General features: G+C 51.4%; 1 protein-coding gene across 8 annotated transcripts in view; it reads right to left on the bottom strand.

Moving 5' to 3' along the window:
- Positions 1-747: 747 nt before the first annotated feature.
- The window catches only part of MKNK1 (MAPK interacting serine/threonine kinase 1), a 43542-nt gene continuing 18543 nt past the window's right edge, over positions 748-25746 (bottom strand). For 5 of the 8 annotated variants that reach the window (XM_007480226.3, XM_007480222.3, XM_007480224.3 and 2 more), the window contains exons 4-13: positions 22084-22181; positions 20679-20758; positions 18471-18544; positions 16247-16351; positions 11447-11502; positions 9612-9707; positions 4176-4370; positions 2764-2928; positions 2303-2346; positions 748-1756 (exon numbers count right to left, since the gene is read on the bottom strand). In XM_007480226.3, the coding sequence (XP_007480288.1) occupies positions 1534-1756; positions 2303-2346; positions 2764-2928; positions 4176-4370; positions 9612-9707; positions 11447-11502; positions 16247-16351; positions 18471-18544; positions 20679-20758; positions 22084-22181 (1136 nt within the window). In that variant the 3' untranslated portion in view covers positions 748-1533. Of the gene's footprint in view, positions 1757-2298; positions 2347-2763; positions 2929-4175; positions 4371-9611; positions 9708-11446; positions 11503-16246; positions 16352-18470; positions 18545-20678; positions 20759-22083; positions 22182-25746 lie in introns of those variants that run through there. The other 3 variants (XM_007480225.3, XM_056815191.1, XM_007480227.3) reach the window with 3 other exon arrangements.

Below are 25746 nucleotides of genomic sequence, written 5' to 3'. Positions count from 1 at the left end.
GGCTCTGGGCCCTCACACACAGGGCAGGGGCTCCCCACAGGGCTCTGGGGCCCTCACATAGGGCAGGGGCTCCCCACAGGGCCTGGGGCCCTCACACACAGGGCAGGGGCTCCCCACAGGGCCTGGGGCCCTCACACACAGGGCAGGGGCTCCCCACAGGGCTCTGGGCCCTCACACACAGGGCAGGGGCTCCCCACAGGGCTCTGGGCCCTCACACACAGGGCAGGGGCTCCCCACAGGGCTCTGGGCCCTCACACACAGGGCAGGGGCTCCCCACAGGGCCCGGGACCCTCACACACAGGGCAGGGGCTCCCCACAGGGCCCGGGGCCCTCACACACAGGGCAGGGGCTCCCGGCCCTCACACACAGGGCAGGGGCTCCCCACAGGGCCCGGGGCCCTCACACACAGGGCAGGGGCTCCCCACAGGGCCTGGGGCCCTCACACACAGGGCAGGGGCTCCCCACAGGGCCCGGGGCCCTCACACACAGGGCAGGGGCTCCCGGCCCTCACACACAGGGCAGGGGCTCCCCACAGGGCCCGGGGCCCTCACACACAGGGCAGGGGCTCCCCACAGGGCCTGGGGCCCTCACACACAGGGCAGGGGCTCCCCACAGGGCCCGGGACCCTCACACGCAGAGCAGGGGCTCCCAAGTACCATTTGCTGAATTGGACTATCCAAGGTGAAGGAAGCTAAGACGGGGGACCAGTGAACTGTCAGCCCCCCTCCCCCCAGGACATACTCCATCTATACTTAAAATAATTTTATTAAAATAACTACAGCTCAAAACACCACCGTCACAGTGTATAAAAGTCTTAAATAGGCAACTCCATATTCCTTAATGCTGGTCGTGTCTGCAGCACAGAACAGAATCCAGCAGCCCCTTCGGACGTCCAGAAGGCCCCCGGCGGGCTCCCCTCCTCTGGCTCCAAGCAGCAGGGAGTGAGCCGCCCATCCTCTGGGGACTCCCAGCCCGCGCCAAGGTCTCCACGTAAAAAGGCTCCCGCGAGGAGGGAGACCAGGAGGGAAGGCCGGGCCGGGCGAGGGGAGGCCTCTGGGGGCAGCGAACACCGTTTTCTTCGTCTGAAATGGGCTTTAGCAGCAGGTACGAGCGGGGAAGGGGCGCCTCCCGGCCCCACAAGAGCGACGCCGTCCTCAGCCCGGGACAGGCCGCACGCAGGAAGATGGATCTGATTTGCTGAACTGGAAAATCAGAACGCTGCACCCCCTTCCGTCGCGGGCTGGGGCTGGGGGTCCCTGCGATCTGGACGGCGACGGCCTAAACACTCCTCAGAGCTGCCTGGGAGCAGCGCCGGGCTCGGACGGCTTCGGAAGCCGCAGGAAATGACCGCATTCGTCAAAGTGACAAGTGACTTATCTTTTCCCGACAGCCCCTCCGAGAGAGCTCCATTGCTGAGGCCCCCGGGGGGGGGGGGGAGCGGCATTACCAGGAGGGGGAGGCGGGGAGGGCCGAGGGACAGACGGCGAGGCGGCCCGGCCTCCCCACCGGGGCCATCCCTGGAGCCAGGGGCCGTCACGGGGCCCCCGGGGCAGGCTCGGGCTCTCCGGGGCGGCTGGCGTGAGCCTCGGCTCTCCGGCGGGCCAGGGAGGACTTGGATGGGGGGGAGAGCCTCATGGAGCAGAGGCCTTCGCTCAGGGCCTCCTCGCCCAGCACGTGCTCCTCGTGGTGCGAGAGCTGCCGGTTCAGGGCGATGGCCTCGGCCGCGAACAGCGTCAGGTCTTTGGTGCTGCTATTCCTGAGGAGAGAGTCCGAGTGGGGATGAGGGCTGAGCCAGAGAGGGGGCGGGCTGGCCCAGAGGCATTCTGGGATGGGTGGCAGCCTGGGCTTTTCTGGCACAACGACCTAAGGGGGAGGGGACAACTGGGCCCGGCATCCTGGTGGGGAGACCCTGGGCGGGTCTCTTCCCCTCTCACGGCCCATCGGCCCAGGAGGTCAGCAGCCTGGTTAGAAGCAGTCAAAGGAGAAGGGGGCGCTCGCCTCTAGGAGGAGGCCCGGCCTCTGTGAGACCCTCTCGTCCTCGTGAGTCTGACAATCCGTGCCATCCCAGGGGGCCCCCCGCTGACCCCCGCTCTCTGGGGGGAGGCCCAGGGTAATTCAGGCCTTTGTTCCACTTGGGAGCCTACCCTGGGGGGGCCCTTTGGGATGGGGAAAGCCTCCCAGGCTGGGGGTCAAGCTGGACTGCCGGTCCTGTAGCGAGCACCCACGCTGCCAGGGCAGCTCCCCGGGCTACTTCCCAGGGCTTTGGGCCAGCCCACCGCTCACACCTGCCCGGCCCCCTTACCTCTGCAGCACCTGCGGCGTGGGCAGTCCCCTCTCCGGTGCCTGCTGGAATAGGAAGGGAGAGGCGGTTGCAGAGAAAAGCCGACCCCCCTCCCCAGTACCCCCCCAGACCAGAGCCTGCCTGGGCCCGGGGAGAGCCAGCTCAAGTCCTGCTTGTGCCCCTGCCGAGGGGCCTCTCGTCTGTAAAATGGGCGCAATCACTTCTGTGGCCTTTCCTCGCCAGGAGACGAGCATTCCGTAAAGCAGGGAGGTCCGTTTACAGGGCGCCCCCCCCCCAAGGGAGGACAGTGCAGGAATCGGCAGCCCATTTTACAAAGGAGGAAACGGAGGCTCCAGGATCCTGCTAGCATCACATTCAGAGAATGATGGGATGGAGCGCAAGCAAGAGCCTCGCGATCGCGGGGTCCATTTCTCTTACAGATGGAGAAACTGAGGAAGGGAGGCCCGGCCTGGGCCACTCACCCCCTGCACCCAGGGGTGCTGCAGGACCTGGGCTGCGCTGAGCCTCTTCTTGGCGTCTCGGACGAGGAGCCTGGAGATGAGGTCTTTGGCCTCGGCCGAGATGTGCGCCCAGTCCTTCTCGGGGAACTCGTACTTGCCCTCCTGGATGCTCTCGAAGAGCCGGTCCTGGGGAGGGAGGGCCCGTCACCTCCCCTCATCCGTCCTGACCCCCCCGAAGCTCCCTGGGATCCACCTCAGCAGGGCCTCAGTTTCTCCAGGGGTGGCATGCCCTGCACCCTGCTCTGTGGGGCCCTGAGGAGGCTCTCTATGAAATACCTTCGGCACCCTCTACAGTAACAAGCACGTTAGAGGCATCCAAAGGGAGCCAGGGGGATCCGAGCTCGAGTTTAGCCTCAGACCCCTTGCTGCGTGACCCCTCTCAGCCTCACTTTTTTCATCTGAAAAATGGGAACGATAGACCTCACCGCCTAGGGCAGTGGAGACAAACTGCTAACACGTAGAGGCCCGAGAGGCTCTAGAAATGCCGACGCCGGCAATTCTGTTCTCACCATCTCGCCCGCTCCCCCCTCGGACAGGCAGCCCGGGAGCTCCCGCCCTCCAGGGCTGCCTTTGGATCCCCAGCGTTTGGGGCGGGGCCTGGCACACAGCAGGAGCTTAATCACTGTTGGCGACCACACTTGTTTCTACTCCTATATCGTATTGCTTCCTCAGTCTCCACCGAGGCCTCGGGGGCATCCAGGGGATGGTGGGCCAGGCCTGCTGCCTGCCTCAGCTTGGATGCTGAGCCCTGGCACTGCCAAGCACAGAGAGGCTCACCAGCAGAGGCCCTGCCCTGGCCTCACAGTCTTCCCCTTCTATGAGATGCCCAGGGGCGGCTCAGGAAGCTTATACCAGCTCCTGCCCTCTAAGCTGCCACAGCAGGATCCCTGGGACTCAGGCCGCCCTATCCTCACGTCTGAGCTCTGGCGGGGTCCCTGGGATACAGGCCGCCCCTATCCTCATGTCCGGGCTCCTGGCGGGGTCCCTGGGACTCAGGCCACCCCTATCCTCACATCTGAGCTCTGGTGGGGTCCCTGGGACTCAGGCCGCCCCTATCCTCATGTCCGGGCTCCTGGCGGGGTCCCTGGGACTCAGGCCACCCCCATCCTCACATCTGAGCTCTGGCGGGGTCCCTGGGACTCAGGCCACCCCCATCCTCATGTCCGGGCTCCTGGCGGGGTCCCTGGGACTCAGGCCGCCCCCATCCTCACATCTGAGCTCTGGTGGGGTCCCTGGGACACAGGCCGCCCCCATCCTCATGTCCGGGCTCCTGGCGGGGTCCCTGGGACTCAGGCCGCCCCCATCCTCATGACTGGGATGAGAAGCAAGCTGGGCATGCTTCCAGTGTCCTGGGGGCGAGCCAGGGGGCTCACCTGGCAGACTTTGCAGACCTCTCCCCGGTCCCAGCCACAGTCGTTGCCACAGTGACCCACGAAGGGAGGGTAGCCACTGAGCATGATGTAGAGAACCACGCCGAGGCTCCATAGGTCGCAGCGCTTGTCGTAAAAAGTGGCCTCTTCTGTGAACACCTCGACCACCTCAGGCGCCATGTACTCGGCTGAGCCGCACTAGAGGAGAGAAGGGAAGGGAAGACGCGCACAGGGAGGACAAGCTCGTATGAAGCCTCGACGACACAGAGCAAGAGTCCAGGTACACAGATACAGTGAGAACCTGCCCGCCATTTTGAAAATGCACTGCATCCCACCACCCCAAAGGCCCCTGCTGGTCAGTGGCACACTCGCAGCTATGGGGGCTCCAAGAGGAACTGAGACCAGCGGGACGAGCCTCCCAGCTTCCTCCTGGAGCCCACCATGGAGAGCAAGGCCACTTCTGGAGGCAGCTCTGCCTCTGGGGACAGACAGAGCCTGTCGAGTCCCTCTTTACCCTCACAGCCAGCCCTATAAATCCTTGAAAAGAAGCTCTCAGCCTCCGCATCCCAACCCCAAGGGCCCTCTTCTCTGGGCTGAGCATCCCCCATTCCTTCAGTCTTCCTATGGCAAGATGTGCAGGCTCTTCCCCCTCAAGGCACTCTTCGGTTCCCTAGAATCCTCTCTACACCACAGTACTGAGCAAAGCTGAGCCACCCTCCAAGCAAGGTCTAAGCAGCCGCCCTCCTACCAGGCCCAGCCATGATGACATGCTGAATGCAGCCTCGAATGGCATTGGTTTCTGGGGCCACAATAGTATCCTGGCAATTCCTTTTAAGCTTGTGAGCCGCTGAAATCCCTAGATCTTTTTCAGAGAAATGGCTACCTTTTCCATCTTATTTATAAATTGATATTTTTGAACCCAAAGCTATGACTTTACATTTATCCCTCCTGAATTTCAGCTTATTGGATCCTCCCCCACATTCTAGCTTGCCATGATCTCTCTGGATCCTGATTATATTATCCAAATCGTTACCTATCCCTCCCTGCCAACCTAAGAAGTGTGACAGCGATGTCTCTATCCCAGTCATTGTTAAAAATGTTAAACAGCACCAAGGCAAGAACAGGAGTCCTTCAATTGGAGACTTCCTTCCAAGGAGGCACAAATATCTCCTTAATGAGATATTTTAGAATTTTCCAAGGAATGGAAGTCAAGCTCGTGGCCTGCAGACTCTGTTCTCTCCTCTTTTGTGAATAGAGCAACCCATGCTCTTCATCAGACATCCTCTCTGATTTTTTTAAAGTTTAAACTATTTCATTGATGTTTTTATTTGTACATCACCTAATTTCCCAATATATTACTTTTACCTTCCCCTCTCAGGGAATCATACTCTAGAACAAAGAATCAAAGTCATCAATAGTTGAATGAAACCAAAGATCAAAGCTGATATCATATGTGGTATTTCATATGTATAGTCTTTCCCTAAGATCAAACTGGCTCAAAATAGGAAAATAACACATATATTCATTCTTATTAAAAAAACAAAATCAGGAGGCAGCTGGGTGGCTCAGTGGATTGAGAGCCAGGCCTAGAGACGGGAGGTCCTGGGTTCCAATCTGACCTCAGACACTTCCCAGCTGTGTGACCCTGGGCAAGTCACTTAACCCCCATTGCCTAGCCCTTACCACTCTTCTGCCTTGGAACCAAAACACAGTATTGATTCCAAGATGGAAGGTAAGGGTTTATTAAAAAAAAAAAAATCATCCCAAACCACATGACTCTCTCAATAAGTTCAAACAAAGTTTCCTGGCCATTTCTAAGCAACGCTGTCTACACTCCTCCTCATCCCTTCCCTACTGGATCCTGAGATCCTTGAGATTCTGAGCTCCGAGGGAGCCGTTGCCTGGTTTTGTCTGGAATCAGCCTCATGTCGCATTCTGGTGATACATCATAGGCAGCAGAAACTTCCCTCCCCTGCCACTTCCTAGCTCCCCTTTCTGTACTGTCTCTCTGAAAAGAGGGCCTAGGTTGCTTGTTGCATTTGTATCCCCAGTGCTCAATGCTGGTTACAGAATAAATACTTAATAACTGCTTTCTCATCATTCACCTGAAAAACCTCTGGAAAAGAACGAAAACTCTATAAGATATAGGATTGAGTCCAAGGACTGCTTAAAAATAGGATAAAAAGTAACTACCTAAAATTGAAAGCTAGCATTTTATACAAAAGGGACACATCAGAAGCTTTCCCAATAAATATGAGAGTAAAACAAAGATGCCCCCTTTCCCCTCTATGATCTGACATCATTTTATAAATACTAGCAATGGCAAGTAGCCTATAGAGAGAAACTGAAGGCACAAAAACGGGCAAAGAGGGGACAAAATTATCCCTCTCTGCTGCTGATGGTATTTTAGTCAGGAAATCCTAGAAAACAGCAAAGAAACAGACAATAGCTTTAGTAAAGTAGCAGGATACAACATAAAACCACAAAGATCAACAGCATTTCTCCTTAGAAATAATAAAATCCAGGAGTAAATAATAGAAGGGGATGCCCCATCCAAACCAATGAAATATGCATTCAGTATCTAGGAGTCAGTCTATGCCCAACACCTGCATTAACATAACTATGGGAAAAGAGGAGGAGTGATTAGAGGGATATTCGGTGCTCATCGCTGGGTCACAAATGAAGACAGAAACTAGGTTTATTTCCAGATTTCATGTACACCAAACTATCAAGGAGATACTTTACAGAGCTAGACAAAATCACAAAAGGCTGGGGACAGCTGGGTAGCTCAGTGTGTTGAGAGCTAGGCCTAGAGACGGGAGGTCCTGGGTTCAAATCTGACCTCAGACACTTCCCAGTTGTGTGACCCTGGGCAAGTCACTTGACCCCCATTGCCTAGCCCTTACCACTCTTCTGCCTTGGAGCCAATACACAGCATTGACTTCAAGACGGAAGGTAAGGGTTAAAAAAAAATCACAAAAGGCATTTGGATAAACAGAAGCCCTCGAGTCTCAAGGGAAATCGTGAAACAAATTAGGAACAAAAGGGAAAAGGGCACGGATAGACTTTGAGTTCTGCTAGAAAGCAGTAGTTGCCCAAACTTTGGGGCTCAGTGGGTCTTCTTAGATGACAAAGACTCAGAACCACTGAACTCCATAACCCAAGAACATAATTAATAGGCGAAGCTGCTGACAGGCAACTATCCCAATAAACAGCTAATCTGCTGAGAAGGGGTGGGGGAAGACACAAAGGGATTGGGGGGGTTTTGTTTTTGGTGATGAGTTACTGGCTGGAAGAAGGAAGAGATGCTTCCTTACAACGATACACAAATGTGTGCTGTGCATCTTAAAATACATTAAAGAGAGGATATGAGGGGAAAATTATTATGAAACTCATAAATCTCTTAAGAGAATCTCAACATGGAAAGTATCTTGAGTGTGTTCAAGAGAAATCTTAGGATGCCTGCCCTGGGTTCCCAGAGGCCCCATCTCTGTCTTTAATGTGTCTAAAGGGAAGAAAATGACCAAGAATTTTCTCCTAGGTCCCCCCCCCAATTACCCCCACCTCCATCCACCAAGCTCCAGAAAGGTCTATGTCACTCTCAAAGAGATGGGGAGGCTCCAGGCGGTGGAGGATGGGGCTCATAAAACCACTGATTTCAAACTGGCTGCTCAAAGGTCATCTCTATCTCAGTGGGTCCATAACAGAAACATCATCTCCAAAATAGATCTTGGCCCTCCACAAAAACCTTGCCCTCGCCCACACATCCTTCCCAGGTTCCCAGGGTTGGAAGTTACAGTCATCCTCCAACTCCTCCTTCTCCCTCATTTCCCATCCAGAGACACTCGGCTGGTAGAAGCCAGTCACCAGAGTGAACAGAGCACTGGGTCTGCAGTTAGGAAGGCCTTGAGTTCAAATTCCACCTTAGATACTGACTAGTCATGACCTTGGCAAATCCCATCACCTCTGCAGTCTCCATTTCCTCATCTGTAAAATGGGGATAATTCCTAGGATTGTTGTGAGGACAAGATATTTGTACAGCACCTGACATATAGTAGGTGTTTGAAAAATGATCTTTCCCTTTACTTTCCCGTTCCTTTCGTCTCCATCCTGCCCCCTCCAATCACACAGCCTCCACTCTAGCCCTCTTTACTTCTTGCCTGGACTTCCTTGGCCCAAGGTTTACCCTCTTCCACTCCATCCTTCCCTCAGCTTCAGAGACTGCAGAGCCCTCCCAATACCCATGACCTGAGCTCCCCTTGATTTCCCATCTCCTCCAGGATAAAACCACTTCCCAAACCTGGCCCTCATCTACTTTTCCAGCCTCAATAGACACTCCTCCCCAGACCCTGTGGTCCAGAAAAACTGGACTACTTGAGATCTGACACAGGATCTTCATTTCTCACTGCCTCACTTTTCCCTTGGAGAATCCCTCCCTCCCTCCATTCCTCTCTCCCTTTCTTCCTTCTGCCCAAGTACCATCTTGTCTAGGAAGCCTTGCCTGGTTTCTCCCTCAGCCTTCCCCACTCCCTAACTAGTGCCATCCCTTCCTAACTTTATTTGGTTTATTCTGTACAGATGTAGACAAAGCATACTAAATAGCAGCCAGGTGGCTCAGGGGATTGAGAGCCAAGATTAGGAACTAGAGGTTCCAGATTCAAATCTGACCTCAGACGCTTCCAAGCTGTGTGACCCTGGGCAAGTCACTTAACCCCCACTGCCTAGTCCTCACTGTTCCTTGGAACCAATACTAAGTATTGATTCTAAGACAGAAGGTAAGCATTAAAAAAAAAAAAACAAAAAACCATGCTGAGCATGATAGAATCAATGCTATCCAATTGTGGGGCTGGAGAAGACTTATGAGAGCCCCTTGGACAGCAAGGAGATCAAATCAGTCAATACTAAAGAAATGAAATCAGACTGTTCACTGCAAGGATAAATACTGAAGCTGAAGCTGAAATACTTTGGGCACATAATGAAAAGCCAGGACTCATTGGAAAGGACCCTGATTATGGGAAGGACTGAAGGCAAAAGGAGAAGAGGATGAGATGGAGAGAGGGTACTGGAGGCAACGAACATAAGCCTGGACAGCTTGGGAGATAATGGAAGATAGAGAGGACTGTTGTGTCACAGAGTCAGACATGACTGAACAACAACACGTGCAGGCAGGGCATCTCCAAAGTCTTGTGTCATTTTAAGCTTTTAATAAACTGACCAAAAGAATCCTGACCTGCAAGGCCTAGACCTAGAAGACACTGGGAGGTGGGAAAATAAGAAAGGAGGAAGGCACGTCATTCCTCTGCCCTTACTTCCCCCTTCCTTGGTCTTGCCAGCATCTTGGCTGGAGGAGGGTACTCCCTGAAGGTGGCAATAGTTGGACAGGGGGAGTGTGAAGGACCCAAGACTCTGGACTCCAGCACTAGCACGCAGGACACATACCGGTGTAGTTAGCTCTGGAGTCGTGATGGGGGTACAAGAATTGTTGAGCTTCACGCCGCTGCCCAGGTCAAAGTCACAGATCTTCACTGGGGACACCTGGAATGACCAAGAGCAGAGGGTTACAGGTGTCGTGACTGTCTCCAAACTAGGGTCACAGGACTGGCATCCAGGTTACAGCAAACATTGACTCAGTACTACCTAATGCACTCTGCACGGTCCCTGCCCTCAGTTTACCAAAGTCAACTAAAGCTTCTGCAGTCAGCTCAAGTTATGTCATCAAGATGATGTCTCCTCTCTGCTGACCAACAAGAGAATTAATCTAGTCACAGCCAACAATCATTAGGGCATTCTAACCAAGAGCCCAATTAACTTCTCAGAGTCTTGTTCACCACCATCAGGAACCCAATCCCATCATTTCCCAGTGAGGAGTCACAGAACCTGAAAAGGTTAGTGATGGCAGGAAGTAATGGAAGAATGTGAACTGGAACGACCTCCAGGAATTGATGCAGAGTGAGAGGAGCAGAACCAAGAGAACATTGTACACAGAGATGGATACATTGTGGCACAACTGAATGTAATGGACTTCTCTGTTAGTGGCAATGCAATGTCCCTGAACAACTCAGAGGAACCTATGAGAAAAACCACGATCCACATCCAGAGAAAGAACCGTGGGAGCAGAAACCCAGAAGAAAAACAACTGCTTGATTACATGGGTTGAGGGGATATGGCTGGGGATGTAGACTCTAAGTGATCACTCTAGTGAAATTATCAATAATATGGAAATAGGTCTTGATCAATGACACAAGTAAAACACAGTGGAATTGCTCATTGGCTACAGGAGTGGGGTGGGAGGAGGGGAGGGAAAGAACATGAATTATGTAACCATGGAAAATATTCTAAATTAATTAAATAAAAATTTTCAATAAAAAAAGGAAGTAATGAAAGAAAATTGGACCCAGAGATGGGCACAGAGGGATGTGGCCATGGATCTAATCCCCCACAAACAAGTTTTAGCTCTGTGACTCTGGGCAACAAATGGAGAAAACAGTCCTCACAATACCTACAGAGTGTGCCTCCCCCCTCCCAGGGGGCTTCCAGCAAAAGCTGAAGAGCCATTGGTGACAAGATTCATCCTACTGACAAAGGCTGGACCAGATCCAATCTAGTTCCTGAATTACAGGTGTAAATCGAAAGCAATCATCTTTGAAACTGGGACTTAGAAAAAAATACACACTCATTTGTCATTCTGTCCTGCTGTAAATGCAAGAAACCCCAATTAGATAGTACTTAGGGTTCACAAAGCACTTTTATTTACAACCCTGGGGAGGTGGTAATTCAGTAACATCACGCCCATGTTATAGATGAAGAAACTGAGGTTAGGCACCCTGCCAACAGGCACCTAGTTAGTGCCAGAGACAGGACTGGAATCTGGGTTTTCTGGCGGATGGTATGGGGCCTTTTACTATTCTACAAGAGGTTGCAAGGCCTATATCCTCTACCATAAACACAGGAGGATATGCTTTGCGTCCTTTCTGGAAGGATTCTGGGAAAGGTTTTGAAGCTGGGCACCCTAGAAAGCATTTATTTTGTGCAGATCAGACACATTTTAAAAACTCAACAAGCTACTGAGCTCGCCTCAGTGCTGCTGAGAATGAGCAAAGGAGCTGGAAGGATGCACACATTCAGGAACACAGAAACATTAACTCTTTGGGGCCTGCCCACACGGCCCGTGAGCGAGCTTGTTAGAGGCTGGCACCCTACTGAAGAGTCAGGGCCAGTGGCAGGCCCCCTTTCCCCATCCCCCACCCCTCCTGGTGTCGGTGGCCCCAAAGTACCTCTGAGGGGGATTCACACAGGATGTTCTCTGGCTTCAGATCTCGGTGAGCAATGCCTGAAATGAGGAGAGGGAAAGAAATGGTTAAAATATAGGCAGTTATTAGACACTCCACACGCAATTAATTTTTTTTCAAATGCTGCTGCTCACAGATTAATTCCCAATTATGGTACATTAAAAAATTAACGAGCTGCAGGAGACAGAAGTAAGCAGGGCCACAGGGAGGGCCCCGCTGACTCGGGAGCCTGCAGAAGCCGGGCCGAGACAGCCAACGACTTTGAGCCCTCCGCCTCTGAGCGCTGCCATGAGGGAGAGCAAACTGAGGGCAGTAAAGAAGCCCGCAGCCCCCCGTGTTCCGGCAGCAATGCGGTGATAATTAGGTCCTCATTTAGCAGCCTCTCTGGGGATCGGCACGGCTTTCCCTCATTTCCTCTCGTGCGGCCACAACAAAAGCTTTCCACCACACAGGATGCCCTGGATTGCCGGTGGACCAAGTGTTAACAAGTCTCCTGAGGCCTGCCTAATTCCCCTCCCCTCCCCTGGCTGCTCAGGGCCAGAGGAGGGGCTTAGGGAGACCTTGAGAGAATGTCAGGAGGACAGAACCAAGAGCCTCTCTTCCTCAGGGGTGCTCCTGGGGTTGACCAGCAGCAGAGACACCCGGGGAAGCTGGGGGCCGACACAACGTCCTATTCTTCCTGTTAGGGAGTCTCCAGGTCAGGTGGGCTTTCTATTTACCCACAGCAGGATCCAAATAAAAACCCGACAACGGGGGTGAAAGGGGGCTCGGCAGCTATTGGTCCCGTCCTCTGCCAACCCACAGAGAGCCATAGCAGAAGGCCTTGAGGTCCAAAGCAAAGATGGCGGCTCGGAGACGTTGGGATGCCTCGCCGGGGATACCCGATTTGCTTTGACAGCAATTCTCCTGGGCTCAGCTCTGGGCCCCACAACGCCTCAGAGACCCGTCTCTTCCATAAAGTGACCCTCTGCACACCTGTCAGCGGCTGTCACCAGCCGGGGCCCTGCAAGCTTTGCAGAGCTCAGTCACTTCATCCAAGCCGTCTAATTGAATGAAAACCCACAGCAACCGAGTTCCAATTTGCCCAAATGGAGCTGGGCAACCACCGGCGGCTCTAAAAACAAAGTACTTTCCCATTACGGCTAATGTTTCCAAAGGCGGTTGGGGCTGCCCCTCACTTCCAGCTTCCCAGGGCCAGGCGACAGGCCAGGGACCCCGGCCCGGATACCAGGCGGGCTTCCACCGATTTCCCAGAGGTTCCGCTGCTCTGCGGCTGGCATTTTCAAAGTACAGACCCTGTTTCTAGGCTGACCATTCAGGCCCCATCCGTCTTCGTGCAGTCGAGTTATTTATCAAGCTCCCCAGTTTCAATCGTTTTTCAGCCAGTTCAAGGATTGTGTGCTGAGCAGGCGGTGGGGGGTGGGGTGGGGGGGCGAGAATTCCCAAGACACCCGGCAGCAACCCCAGCACACACCTGGAAGCTGGCCAAGGCCCAGCCCCCTCCACGAGGGACCTCGAGGAGACGTGACCCACTTTTGCAACGATGGCGGCAGCGTGGGGAGATGCTGTAAATCTTTGTCAGGCAGGTGTTACCTGCACAGATCCCAGCCTTCAGATGCGGAGACTCCGCCATTCATCACAGCTGCCACGCAGTAGACAACTGCACTCCCTGGGATGCTTCTCCCAGGTGGGAGCGCTACCCCCAACCGCCACCCGTCCAAGGGAAGATCCCGAGCAAACACCCAGAGGGAGAGGACAGAGCAGGACTGTGTGCATGTAAACATGTGCAGACACACGCGTGTGGGACAAATCACACGGCAGACCTCTATAGGTGAGCCATCAGTCCTAAGAACAGACTCTGCCGGAGGTCCATGACACAGAAAAAGCAAGCACACGCAAGTCTTTGCTTGGAGATCAGAATCTGTATCTCTCTAGGATATTTAGATATTATTTTCTACGATGAGTATTTTTAATATTTGTTATTATAACTATTATTTCCTCCTATAATTCCAAGGAGGTAGGAGGTGCAGTAAATAAGAATGCTTGCTAGGTCTGGAGTCAAGAAGACCCAAATTCAAATCTAACTTCAGATACTTCCTGGTTGTGTGACCCTGGGCAAGTCACTTAACCTCCTAGTGCCTACCTAGCCTTTACTGCTCTTCTGCATTGGAAGAGATACTTCAGGCCAATTCTAAGACAGAAGGTAAGGATTAAAAACAAATCAACTATCTCTGGCTGGAAGACTCTTTGAGGAAGGACGCTGGCCTGGTGTCACTAGTATCCTTGTTTAGTCAGACCTTGTGGTGAGTGTTAAAAAACTGACTGATTTCTCTTTTAAGACTGAGGTCTAGGCCATATTGGCTTGAGGCCCTTCATACTTATTCCTTTCTTACTCTTTCTCTCTTTGATTACTCATTGTATTGTTAATTAAAATCTCTATAAACCCCCCCCCCCAAAAAAAACAAATCAACTAACTTGTGCTTGCCTCAGTTTCCTCAAATGTAAAATGGGGATTTTAGGAGCCCCTACTTTCCAGGGTTATTATGAATATCTAATGAGATAATATTTGCAAAGCTCTTGGGATGGTGCCTGGCACAAAATGGGCACTTAACAAATGTCAGTTTCTTTCCTCTACTCGATATAAGTACCATGAGGGCAGGACCATGGCTGACTGTTACAACCACACCTGCCCCTATAGGCTGGCAAAAGAAGCTACCCACATCAAGAGCTCAATGTTTGTGGGACTAATGGTTTTAGATAGATGCCATGTATCACTTTAAGGAAGGCTCCTTTTATTTCGGTGTTTTCTAATATTTTATAAGGAATGGAATGTTGTGTTTTGTTAAAGGTTTTTTCTGCATTCATTGAGATGACCATATGGTTTCTGTTGGCTTTATTAATGATATGGTCAATTATGCTAATGGTTTTTCACCCTGCATTCTTGGCATAAAATCTGTTTGGTCAGGGAGTATGATCCTTGTGATATAATGCTGTAATCTCCTTGCTAGTATTTTTTTTTAAATTTTTATATCAACATTTTTTAGAAGATTGTTCTATAGTTTTCTTTCTCTGTTTTAGCTCTTCCTGGTTTGGATATCAATACCCTGTTTCATTAAAAAAAAATCTAGAATTATTTCTTCTACCTCTATTTCCCCAAAGAGTTTATGTAGTATTAGAGTTTTTGTAGTATTGTAGTATTAGAGTCTTTGAATGTTTGGTAGAATTCACTTGTGAATCCATCTGGTCTTTTTCTTGAGGAATTCTTTGATGGTCTAAAAATGTCTTTTTCTGTAATAGGGTTATTAAAGTATTCTATTTCTTCTTCTGTTAATCTGGACAGTTTATATTTCTGTAAATAATCTATCTTACTTAGACTGTCAGATTAATGTTTGTGAAACTGAACAACCTCTTAATTCTCACTGCTAATTTATTTAGGTAAAGCTTTTGGCCTCCATTGAGCCAGGTATCATCAAGGAAAATGTTTGTAAAAAGATGATGATGCTTACAACAAACACATCTCCCTCAGAAGAAGAGTGTGTGGGCAAAAAATGTTGGTCAATCCTAAAGCTTACAAAGGTAATGGAAACCATTTTAAAAATAAAAATCCAGGGGGCAGCTGGGTAGCTCAGTGGATTGTCAGGCCTAGAGACGGGAGGTCCTGGGTTCAAATCTGACCTCAGCCACTTCCTAGCTGTGTGACCCTGGGCAAGTCACTTGACCTCCATTGCCTAGCGCTTACCACTCTTCTGCCTGTATTGACTCCAAGACGGAAGGTAAGGGCTTAAAAAAAATAAATAAATAAAATAAAAATCCAGTGAATGAAAACTATCTACCTACATATGTAAATGAGAAGTCTACTGATCCAATACCAGGTTATGTCTGTAAGTGGAATGCAAGAAATAATTAGATTCTAAACACATGCACACACAGACCAACCGGCTGATTTCTTAACTTGGAATAATCTTGACAATGAGTGCCTGCTCAATGGAAAGTAGCCCTCAGCTTTAGATGCGTGGGTCTCTCTAGACACATGCCCATGTGTTTGCGCATACACACCCACTTGCCTGGGTGGGGCTGCTGCAATGAGCATCTGCCTTTTAGAGGTAGAGTTTGGGGGGATTTGCAACAAGAATCTGAGAAAGTCAGGGCCCAGAGTCCCAGCTATGCCAATTCTCCTAAGTAGGTCATTTTTTATGAACGAATAAGTGATAGCTAACGAGGTGGCACAATGGATAGAGAGCCAAGCCTGCAATCAGGAAGACTCACCTTCCTGGGTTCAAGTAGGGCCTCAGATGCTTCTCAGCTATACAACACTGGGCAAGCCACTTAATCCTATTTGCCTCAGTTTCCTCATTTGTGAAATGAGCTGGAGAAGGAAATGGCAAACCATTCTAGGATCTTTGCTAAGAAAATCCCAAACGGGGTCACGAAGAGTCGGACCCAACTAAAATGACTGAATGACAAACCCAAGTACTGAACGTGATTAGGGGGCTGCCCAAAAGACCTCACTGATGGAAGGCCTTGGGAAGGGATACAGACTACTTGCTGGGTCACTAAGTAAGAGGGAGCCTCCTTATCACCACTGACATAATTGCCCCCAAAGTAATAGTCTCTCAGCTAGTGGCATGGCTTAAACAGAATTCCGGCTGAAAAAGAAAGATGACTTTGGGCTCCCTTCCAAGCTTCAGAACACCCATCAAATCCACAACATTCCTTCACCAAGCAGCCAGGCTAGGCCTTTGCAGAGCCCTGGGGAAGGTGCCTCCAGGGGCCTGACTCACTCACCTTTCGTGTGCAAGAAGTCCAGGGCACAGGAGACATCCCGGACCACCCGGCTAGCTTCCCGTTCATTGAAATGCTTTCGTTTTTGGATGTGGGTCAAAATAGAGCCTTTGGCATGAAAGAGAAGAGGGTAGGGGAATGGAGAATGAGGAATTTGTTAGATACCAATTGGGCAAACGATTCCATGATCTGACATGGCAATCTGCTGGGTTTGGTAGGGCTCTGAGTCAATGTGTCAGAGTTGGTAATATTGGGGACGCCAAACCATCCCCAAGATTTTGGTTCAGCTTGGCTCCAGAAGGCCAAGGTGGTAACCCCTTTAATAACAAGAACTGGCATTTATAAACTGCTTTACAGTTTGCTAAGCACTTTACAAATGTTACCTCATTTTATCCTCATGATGACTGAGAGGTAAGAGCTATTATTCCCTCCATTTTACATATGGGGAAACGGAGGTAAACAGAAATTAAGTGACACGCACAGGGTCATACAACTAGTGGCTGACCCAGGTCTTCTGGATTCCAAGCCCTGTGACCTAGCTACTGAGCTCCCTTGCTGCCCCTGGCTCCAGGACTGGGGCTCCCTGGACCGTGGGAGCCCTCCTGCAGGGGGCTGACCCCCTAGCTCTAGAGGACTGTCCTTCAGAAGCACTCGAACACCCGATTAGACATGCAAACACACATTGGCCAGAACAGCTTTTTCTGAGGATTTCCTCACCCTGAGGGGACAGTTAAAAGGATCTGAGAGGGAAGACAAAATGTTTACAGAGACCCCCCCCAACCTGTCAATGGGTTGTATTCTGTGAGTCCCGTCTAACTAGTGGAGGCAGCCTGCCTGCGGCAAACCCCTGCCTGGGAATGTGTGGGAGCCTCTGGTTCCCTCAGAAACACAGGAGTCCAGAGTTGGAGGGGGGCTGAGTGACCTCGCAAACATCTTAGCCAACCAGGCACCCTGGGCACCCCCACGAGGCCAGGCCATTGTCCCTCTGGACAGTGGTCATCATTAGCATGAGGGGAGGAGACCTGCCTCTCCACAACCGGATGGATGGCTCTCTTGTTCCCCTGAATGACCGACGGCATCCAGGCTGCCCTCCTCTGCCTCACTAGTCATCCCTAACACACAGACTGACACACAGAGCCCCCCCCATACAATTCCTGGAGAGAAAAGGGGGAGCGGCCTCATCTCTGCCAGAGTAGACAAAGCTGGGTTAAACACACACCATCAGGACAGAGTCGGTCTGCAGGGCCCTGGGGCGGCTCAGGCTTTATCCCATGTCTGCCTGCTGGTCACCTGAAAAGAGAAGCCCCGGGAGGCCCAGGCCCTTCCAGAACAGCGGGAACACAGGCTGCGTGGGGCGCCAGGGGTCGGAATCCCAATTTCAGTTCTCTCATCTATCAGGGGTGAGACAGTCGATCGGGGGTGAGCGGCTTCCCCTTTTAGGCCTCAGTTTCTTGCTCTGTAAAGGGAGGGCCCTTGGATTCTCGGCTCTTCTGCTCCAGGAACCGTCCCAGACAGTGATCCTGGAAGCTTACTGTCCGTGGCTGTTAGCTCAGCTGACTCGGGTATGATGCTGATGAGGTCAGGAGCAGATGCCCCATCCCCAGCCCCGCCAGGGAGCTTCATCCAAAGAAGAGCTCTTCCTCTGGGCAGGCTGCGCTCTCCTCACCTTGGCCGGTTCTCTCAGGGGCACCCAAAGGGCTTGGAGGAAGGGCAGAACAGAGCTGGGGGGGGACCAGTGGGCTCCTGAGAGCTCCTCCCCTTGGCAGTGGTCCCATGGACAGATGGTGGGCCAAAGGGCCAGCTTCCTCCTTGCAGCTGGCACGCTGCTAGTCCCACTCAACCTTGGCTCCAAGCCTTAAGCAATGAGACTCTTCCCTCCTCCAGTGAATGTTTCTGGCATAACCAATGCATTCAAAAACGCCCACCCCATAATTAATTTTGTTAAGTGGTGAATCTGTCAAAGCAGGGGATTGGTAAATTGATGACTAAATTTATCTATATGCGATTCCTATTAGAATGAAAAGGCGTTTCTAGAATGCCAACACGGGCAGCCTTCTAAGCCGCACGCATGTTAATTATCCTCCTTCCCCCCGGCCTCCCTTCTCCCAAATCAAGGGCAGTTCTAAAGTCCTTCATCCCTTTCATTCCGCGGAATCAGTCTCAGGGCCTCTGGGAGCCGTGACAGAGCATCAGTGCCTGAGGCGACGGTGGGCAGTGGGCACAGTACCTCCTTGCAGCTTCTCGAAGACCAGGTAAAACCTCTCATTGTCTTCAAAAAATTCGATCAGCTCCAAAATGTTCCTAAAAGGGAAGAGAAAAAAAAGACACAATGGGGGAAACGGCATCAACCCTGCCTTATGGCCGCCAGACGCCCCGCTGTGGGTCAAAACTCAAGCTGAAGGCGGGAGGCTGGCCAGGAACTGGCATTTTAGAAGGAGCTGGTGGGGCGAGCTGGCTCGGGGTCACCTTATCTTTCCATAATGTTGTGTCCCCAGTGCTTTTCCTCCAAGCCCGTGCTGTCAAACCCCAGCCCTAAAATCCGCCAGGTAGGGTTATAAAAAAGTCCCGGTCACATTAGACCGGAGAAAACCCACAGCAGCCGACGGTAAGCAATTGCGGTTAATAACGTGGAATAGGAGGCGTGTGTCCTGGAGGCAAGTATAAAATAATTACTTGCCCTCCTCCTCTCCCATAAATCACGGGGCAGTATTTACATGGCCTGGAGAAAATGGAAACATCTGTCAAATAGACTGGGGGCCGAACGTGGGCGCCGCCAGCCCCCAACTGCTAAGTGCTGCTTAATGAAAGAGCCGGGTGCTTTGCAGCCGTGGGTACTTGTAGCGCTCCCCGGTGAACACTCTCCGTCTGCCCAGCATTACATGCTCTGCCAACAAGGTCGTCTTGTAGCTCAGCAGGGAGACCGACCACCGGCCTGGATTCCAGGGCGGGGAGGGGGGGGGAGCCTTCTTTTCTTTCCCTTTCTGCTTTTTCTTGGAGTGAAACAAACTGAGTCGAGCTTCTAACGCTGAGGGAAGAAGAGCCTGGGCTGAAAATCAAACTGGGCCTCTGTCTCCTACAGATACCTCGGCCCCTCCAGGACAGGCCAAGGATGGGTGCTGAGGGCTCCAAGTGCAGTCGGGCAGTCTGTCTGCCAGCACCAACCAAGTACCCTTCCATGTACAAAGCACCAACGGTAGTCTCTGCCCTTGAGAAGCTTCCGCTTTGATGGAGGGACAACCCAAAGATGACTGTGTACACAAAGGATCTGGACGGATAACTTGCAGATAAACAGAAGAGGGAAGGTGCCAGAAATTAAAGGGATGAGAAAAGGCAGAAGGTGGACAGACACTGTGCCAGACATGGAAGAGAGCCCGGGAAAATGCCCAGGTGGGGAGATGGAGGAGTTCTTGGAGCCCAGACAGTGGGCAGGGGTAAGAAGACTGGAGAGGAAGGAGGGGTCCAGGGTCTGAAGGGCTTTGAAGGCCAAACAGAGGACTGTCCATTTGGTCTTGGAGGTGAGAGAACCAGGGGAGTTTCCTGAGTGGGGATGACAGGAGGCGAAAGCATCCCCCCAGCTGCCTCATTCTCCCTCCTTCCTTCCCTCCCTGACACCCATCCTTCAACAGGGCCAGTCCTGAAGAGGCAATAAAAGCCTCCTCTATTTAGAGTCCAGTAACTGGGGGCCTCATCTAGTGCCTTTGATTTAGTAAAGCATTTATTAATTGCCTACTACATGTAATCATCATGCCAAGAGACCAAGGGTGTAGGAATGAGGCCAGCCTTGGGCCTTGCTTGCAGACTTTAGAAGGGGAGATCACACACCCTACAAGATGGAAGCTGCCCCAATCAAGGCTTTTCAAGGTCTGAGAGGGAAAAGCCACAGAATCCATTACTGCATCTACTGAAGTCCTTGACCACAGAACGAATTGGGGACACCACTGTAAAACAACCCTGGCGCTCTCATAAATCATGCCATTTCTCGAGGGTCCTCAGACTCACAAAACACGTCTCCCCCAAATAACTCAGGCAGGCAGGCAGGCAGGCAGGAAGGCAAGTAGCGCCCAGGGCCCCACCCCAGACCAATGAGCAGCCTGAGGGCTCCAGAAAGGAAGTGACCAGCCCAGGGTCACAAAGCAGTCAACCACATTAAGCCACTTCTCTGGAGAAGGTTGCTAAGCCAGGAAGTGTGGGCCCTAAACAGCATCAGCCAATATGCAAACAATCAAAAATCTGCCTTAGTTTCTGATGAGCCAAAAGCCCAGGATTAGAATCCTGGCTTTGCCCCCTTGGAACCTCAAGGACCATAGGCAGAAATCTCTGCCCCAGGAGCTTGGTGAAGATCCAAAGTGAAGTGCTTTGTCCTTGGCCCAGACAGCCCACTCCCCTGTGGGCAGAGGGCACCCCCAAGAAGCAACTAGTCTCCTCTCATACTTACTTGTTGCCTTGACACTGGTACAACGTCTCTACCTCTCGAAACACCCTGCTGCGACTGTGCCCGGCTTGTTTCTCAATGATCTGTGGGAAGAATGGTACTGATCAGGGCAGAAGCCCACATTGCCTTGGGCTAAGCAGCCAAACCAAGCCAAAGGAGGGTGCAGCCCCAACCTTGAGGGGTGTGCAGGGGCTAAATGAAGGCATGGATGAGAGGAGCTCTGCAAACCTTAAAGGATTCTCCCCAAATCAGCTGCACTGCTGGCTGAGGACAGCCTCTCCTCCAAAATATGCCCAGTTCACACCTTTACTAAGCACCTGGCCCAGGCTGGGGGATGAGGATAGAATCAAAAGCAAAACCATTCCTGCCCCGACGGCACCGCACCTCCAACTGGGGCAAGGCTTCTGGACTGGGGGCTGCGAACCTGTCTCAAAATCCATGTCATTGGAATGTCATTCCTTCGTAAGCCTAGGTATTTTATTTCCTGAGTTGCAAGTAGGATTCTAAGAGCTCCTCCTGAAGCTTCTGCCCAGAAAGAGAGAACCCCTGGTCTTGGGGCTCTTCCAAGATAAGTGAGACCAAGGTAATCATCAGAGGAGGAAGGATGCTCTCACAACTGGAGGGACCAGAGCATGGCACCTGGGCAAAGCCTTTAAGGAAGCCAAGAGCCTGAAAAACAGGACGATCCTAAGAGCTCGGTGTTTATACAGTGCTTTGAGGTTTGCAAAGCACTTCATAGATTATTGGTGTGAGCAACAGCCAAGGCAAAGGCCTAAAGATGGGAGATGTTGAGTTCTGAGAATGGTGAACACACCAACCTTGCTGGAATAGCCCAAGCATGACTAGGTGGGTGGAGAGGAGGATTGGAGTGGGCCCAGTGTGGCAAAGACTTTAAACACCACTTAGAACCTCTGTTTGTCTGAGAAGAGAGAGGGGGCACTGAAGGTTTTCTCTAAGGGGGAGGGGGTGTCATGATCAGATGGGTATGGGGACCTCAGACTGAGTAGACAGGAAACCAGAAGGAAGCAGAGGCCAATTAGAAAGCCAGTGTGGCGGGCCAGGGAAAGGGAGGTTTCCAAGAGCACCTGCCCCCTTCCCTCTCATATTTCACTAAAAAAAACTAGAGGCCAAGGACAGCTAGGTGGCTCAGTTTCTGATCTGGGGTGGTTCAACCTTCTTAAGCAGCCTGGTGGTCCAACTCCCTTGGGCCGCATCAGATAGGGCTGGAATCCATGTGGATGGACTCAATCCACTTAGACCTCTGAAGCTCAGACCCCCAGGCTCCAGCCAACTACCAGCTTCAGCCCTTCATCTTTCAAAGGATACTACTGCATTTCTTTAAGGCCAGTCCAATAACGGCTAGAAGCCTGTTTACGCACCAAAGCTGGGCCCATTTGGGGACGCTTACCTTTACTGCAAACTCTTTGCCATTCTGGAGACTCACGGCACCTTGAACTTTGGCATAGGCACCTTCCCCAAGCAGCTCAGAGGTCAGTCTGTACAAATCTGGCAGGGACACCAAGCAAAGGAAAAAGCAATCTGTGGGTGCTTTCCAAGTGTGGAATGGAGGGAACGTCCTCTTGGCTGAGCTTCCTCCACCAGGCACCAGCAACAAGGGGATTCTTTTCAAGATGAAGATGAAATCCTGCTTTTGTTTGAGACTCCTGCGGGGCCCCTGGCCTCTCTCTGGCCTCTGTTTCCTCATCTGTAAGAGGAGGGGGCTGGGCTAGATGACCTCTAAGCTAGGTGACCTCTAGCTTGAGGACCATTAGCAGCTGTTTATCAAGAGCCATGCTTACACTTTAATGAGAAGGTAATTGTGACAATACCTCTGGGCAGAGCATGTAGTCATCATTCTCACTTCATAAAGTACCTGAGATACCAACAGGGCTGGTGATTTGTCAAACACCACAGTCTAGTGGTGATGGAGGGATGAGAAGGGCATGCTGGTAGCTCTTGGGTGCAAGCTGCTTCACTCACCAACTTGGGCTGGCCCTCCTAAGGAGGCTGGCCTATAGCATCAGGCCCAGGAACCCCACAATTAGGATCCACTTGGACCGCCTTCCATTGGAAATGCAAACCATCCGAGTGCCCAGCAGGCTCCGTGATTTCCTCTATCCTCGTCCTCTGTCTGTCTCAGATCTATACCTCCTGGGGCATCCTGACACTAAGCCTTAGTCTAAGCAGAATCTTTCTTGCCAAGCAATTAGATTTTTATCACTCTGACTCATGTTGTATCTTGCACAAAATGTCCTTTAATAACAGGAAGCCCTTGATTTTGTTTATCGAAGAAACAAGGTCTGTGGGTAGGGAAACTCTTCTAGAAGCCTTGAGATGTTTGCACCAAGCATCTAACTGCACCCCGCATGCTCCCAGTGGCTCCATTCCTGCTTGAAGTCTACTCGGCAGCCTCGGAAGGGGGTTTTAAATGATGTCATGCATGTCTCCTAATGGACTCAGTGGTTTGGCATTAGTCTTTGACCACAGCCAATAGTTAGGGAGAATCAAGTTATCCTTGCCTGACTAGGAGAAAGCTCATCCCCAAAACTACAGCTTGGAACACCAACTCTCCCTCGATCTACAAAGCGGGGAAGCAGGCCCAGAAATGGTATGGGATTATATTCATTAGTGGAATCAAACAAAAGGGAGAATACTCTGTTCAATTAGCCCTAAAATCACCATTTACTGAGAATCTCCAAACCTGCCAGAAGGAAGGGACTTCTATGCTGGAACCAAAATACATGAGACCACCTCTCACACAAGGGTCTCCTCTTCAGCGAGAAAGCTTCTGGGGACTGAGGGTGGGGACCTCAGTCCTGCACCTCTCAAGGCAGTAGAGTGCTAGCAGACAGCCTTTTTATATCGGGCCCAAACTGATCTCTTTGGGGACATTCTGAGTACTATAGGCTCCTCTCAGATTTTGATGCCAATTCTGCCACTTTACTGGTATGCAACCCTGAATGGATACTTTTCCTCTCTGCCCTCCCTCAGTTTCCTCATCTCTAAAAGCTTCTTCTGATTGTCCGCCCAGGGTCCAGGACACCAGAAAGACAGAACCCCTGGACTTGGGGCTCTTCAACCACCCCAGTCCTTTTTCATCAAGATAGTGTGAGGCTCTTCTAATTGGAGGAGACAAAAGTAACAAAACCTCTGTGTTGGAAGGGACCTTGGAGACTATTTGATCCAATTGATCCCTGGAAAAAACATCCTCTACACTATCAGCCTCTTTTTGGAGACCTCCAAAGTGGGAGACCTCACCACGACCTCCCCCATCTACTCCAAGACATTTCTCACTGTTAAATCTGCCTCTTTGAGACATCCCTCCATTGATCCTGGCTTAGTCCTTGCAGGATGAGTGGAGCAAGCCATAGGATCACAGGTTTAGAACCTTAGCAGTCATCCAGTCCACCACATCTCATAAGGGGGAAATTGAGGTTCCAAGACTTGCCTGAAGTCCCACAGGTGGCAAATGGAAGAGCTGGGACATGAACCCAGAACCCAGAACCGAGTTCAGCCTTCTTCCCACTGAGCCATGTTGTTTCTCTGATCCAAGTCTTGATCCCTCTTCTGGGCACAGCCCTTCAGGACAGTGATCCCATCCCATCTAATATCTTCCCTTCTCCAGGCTCAACATGCCCAATGTCCTTACGAAATCCTCACATGGCAGCATCCTGACATGCTCCCTACCCTGGTTGCCTTTGTATCCTCTGGATGCCTTCCAGCATTCTCAGAGGTGGTCCACTCAGGGTAGAGGACAGCAGGATCGACCTTCTTCCCCATTCTGGGAGCTCAAAGCTTTTCTTGGCCATCTTCTACTGCCTTAGAGGCAACAGGAAGCTAGGAGTGGGCAGGGTTCCTTGGGCCTGGTCATCCAGTCTATGATAAAGAAACCCACTTCCTTTTTTCTAAGAAGAAGAAAAAGGGACGTGCATGCTCAGGTTGAAATGGTTGGAAGGGGGTACTGGGTGGGTCAGTGAGGCTTGCTGCTTATTTTTATGGTGGTTTACAATAGCATTTCTAGGGTATTTGAAGTTTGTCCAAAGTACTTTATACATTATCTGCTTGAGCCTCACGACAGCCAGGTGAGGTTTTATCTCCACATTACAAATAAGGAAATTGAGGGCTCAGAGTCAGTAACTGGCCCACGGTCATACACTTAGTGTCTTGGGCAGGACTCAAACACAGGTCTTCCTACATCAAGTTCAGTGTACTATTTTCTAAGCCACACTGCTCCTCAAGAAGGGTTCTATGGCAAGGGTGCAGGGAGAAAGCTCATGTTGCCAAAAAACTGATACCAAAAAAAGACACCAATAAATAAATTTCTTTGATGTTTAGCCCAAACCTCACAATCTCTTTCTTAAGACTGGCATATGTTTTGCTAAAATGCAGGTGAACAGTTTCTCTGGCACTCCTCTGAGCTACCAGTCAGCAACCCAATCAAAGGAGAACCTGGCTGAGGCCAGGTGGCACCGCTTTCCTTTTAGACGACCATCAGCCAGCCTCTAATACTGGGTTCTAACATTTTGCCAGGAACTGAAATTGAGCTTGATGGGCCAATGTGAGCAGACTCAAACTAGAAGGTCTTACATCATCCAGCTCAGAAGAAAGGGATGAAAGAGCATTTGCCAAGCACCCATTTACTCGAAGCCAGATACTGTGATGTGGACTGGGACATGACTACCAAAGGGGAGTCCCTGCTCCCCTCAGGGAGCTCCAATTCTGCGGGAGGAGACAAGCGCCAGGTGGGAATGGTGGCTGGGGAGGCAGTGATTTGGCATGCCCTTCCTGGGAGTGATGGAAGCAGTTGTTTGGATTCCTGTGGCCAGAGCAAGACATAGAAAGTAGAGGGGAGGGAGAATGTGACATGCAGGGGTCAGGCGGATGGCAATATGGGAGGACTGGGATAATGGGAAGGCGAAATAGCATCTTCTGGCTCAGACTGACAGAATGACAGTTGGGCCACGAAGTAGAGTTAGGACAGGCTCGCCATGAGCTGGGTGGCCAAAGGCAAATCATGCTTCCAGCTAGAGTGAATCTTGCCCATCCATCACCAGCCAACATCATCTCTTCA

Source organism: Monodelphis domestica, chromosome 2 (genome assembly GCF_027887165.1).
Source record: "Monodelphis domestica isolate mMonDom1 chromosome 2, mMonDom1.pri, whole genome shotgun sequence".
Classification (NCBI taxonomy): domain Eukaryota; kingdom Metazoa; phylum Chordata; class Mammalia; order Didelphimorphia; family Didelphidae; genus Monodelphis; species Monodelphis domestica.
Note: the sequence above shows the minus strand (reverse complement) of the source record. Positions and strands in the feature narration are given on the sequence as shown.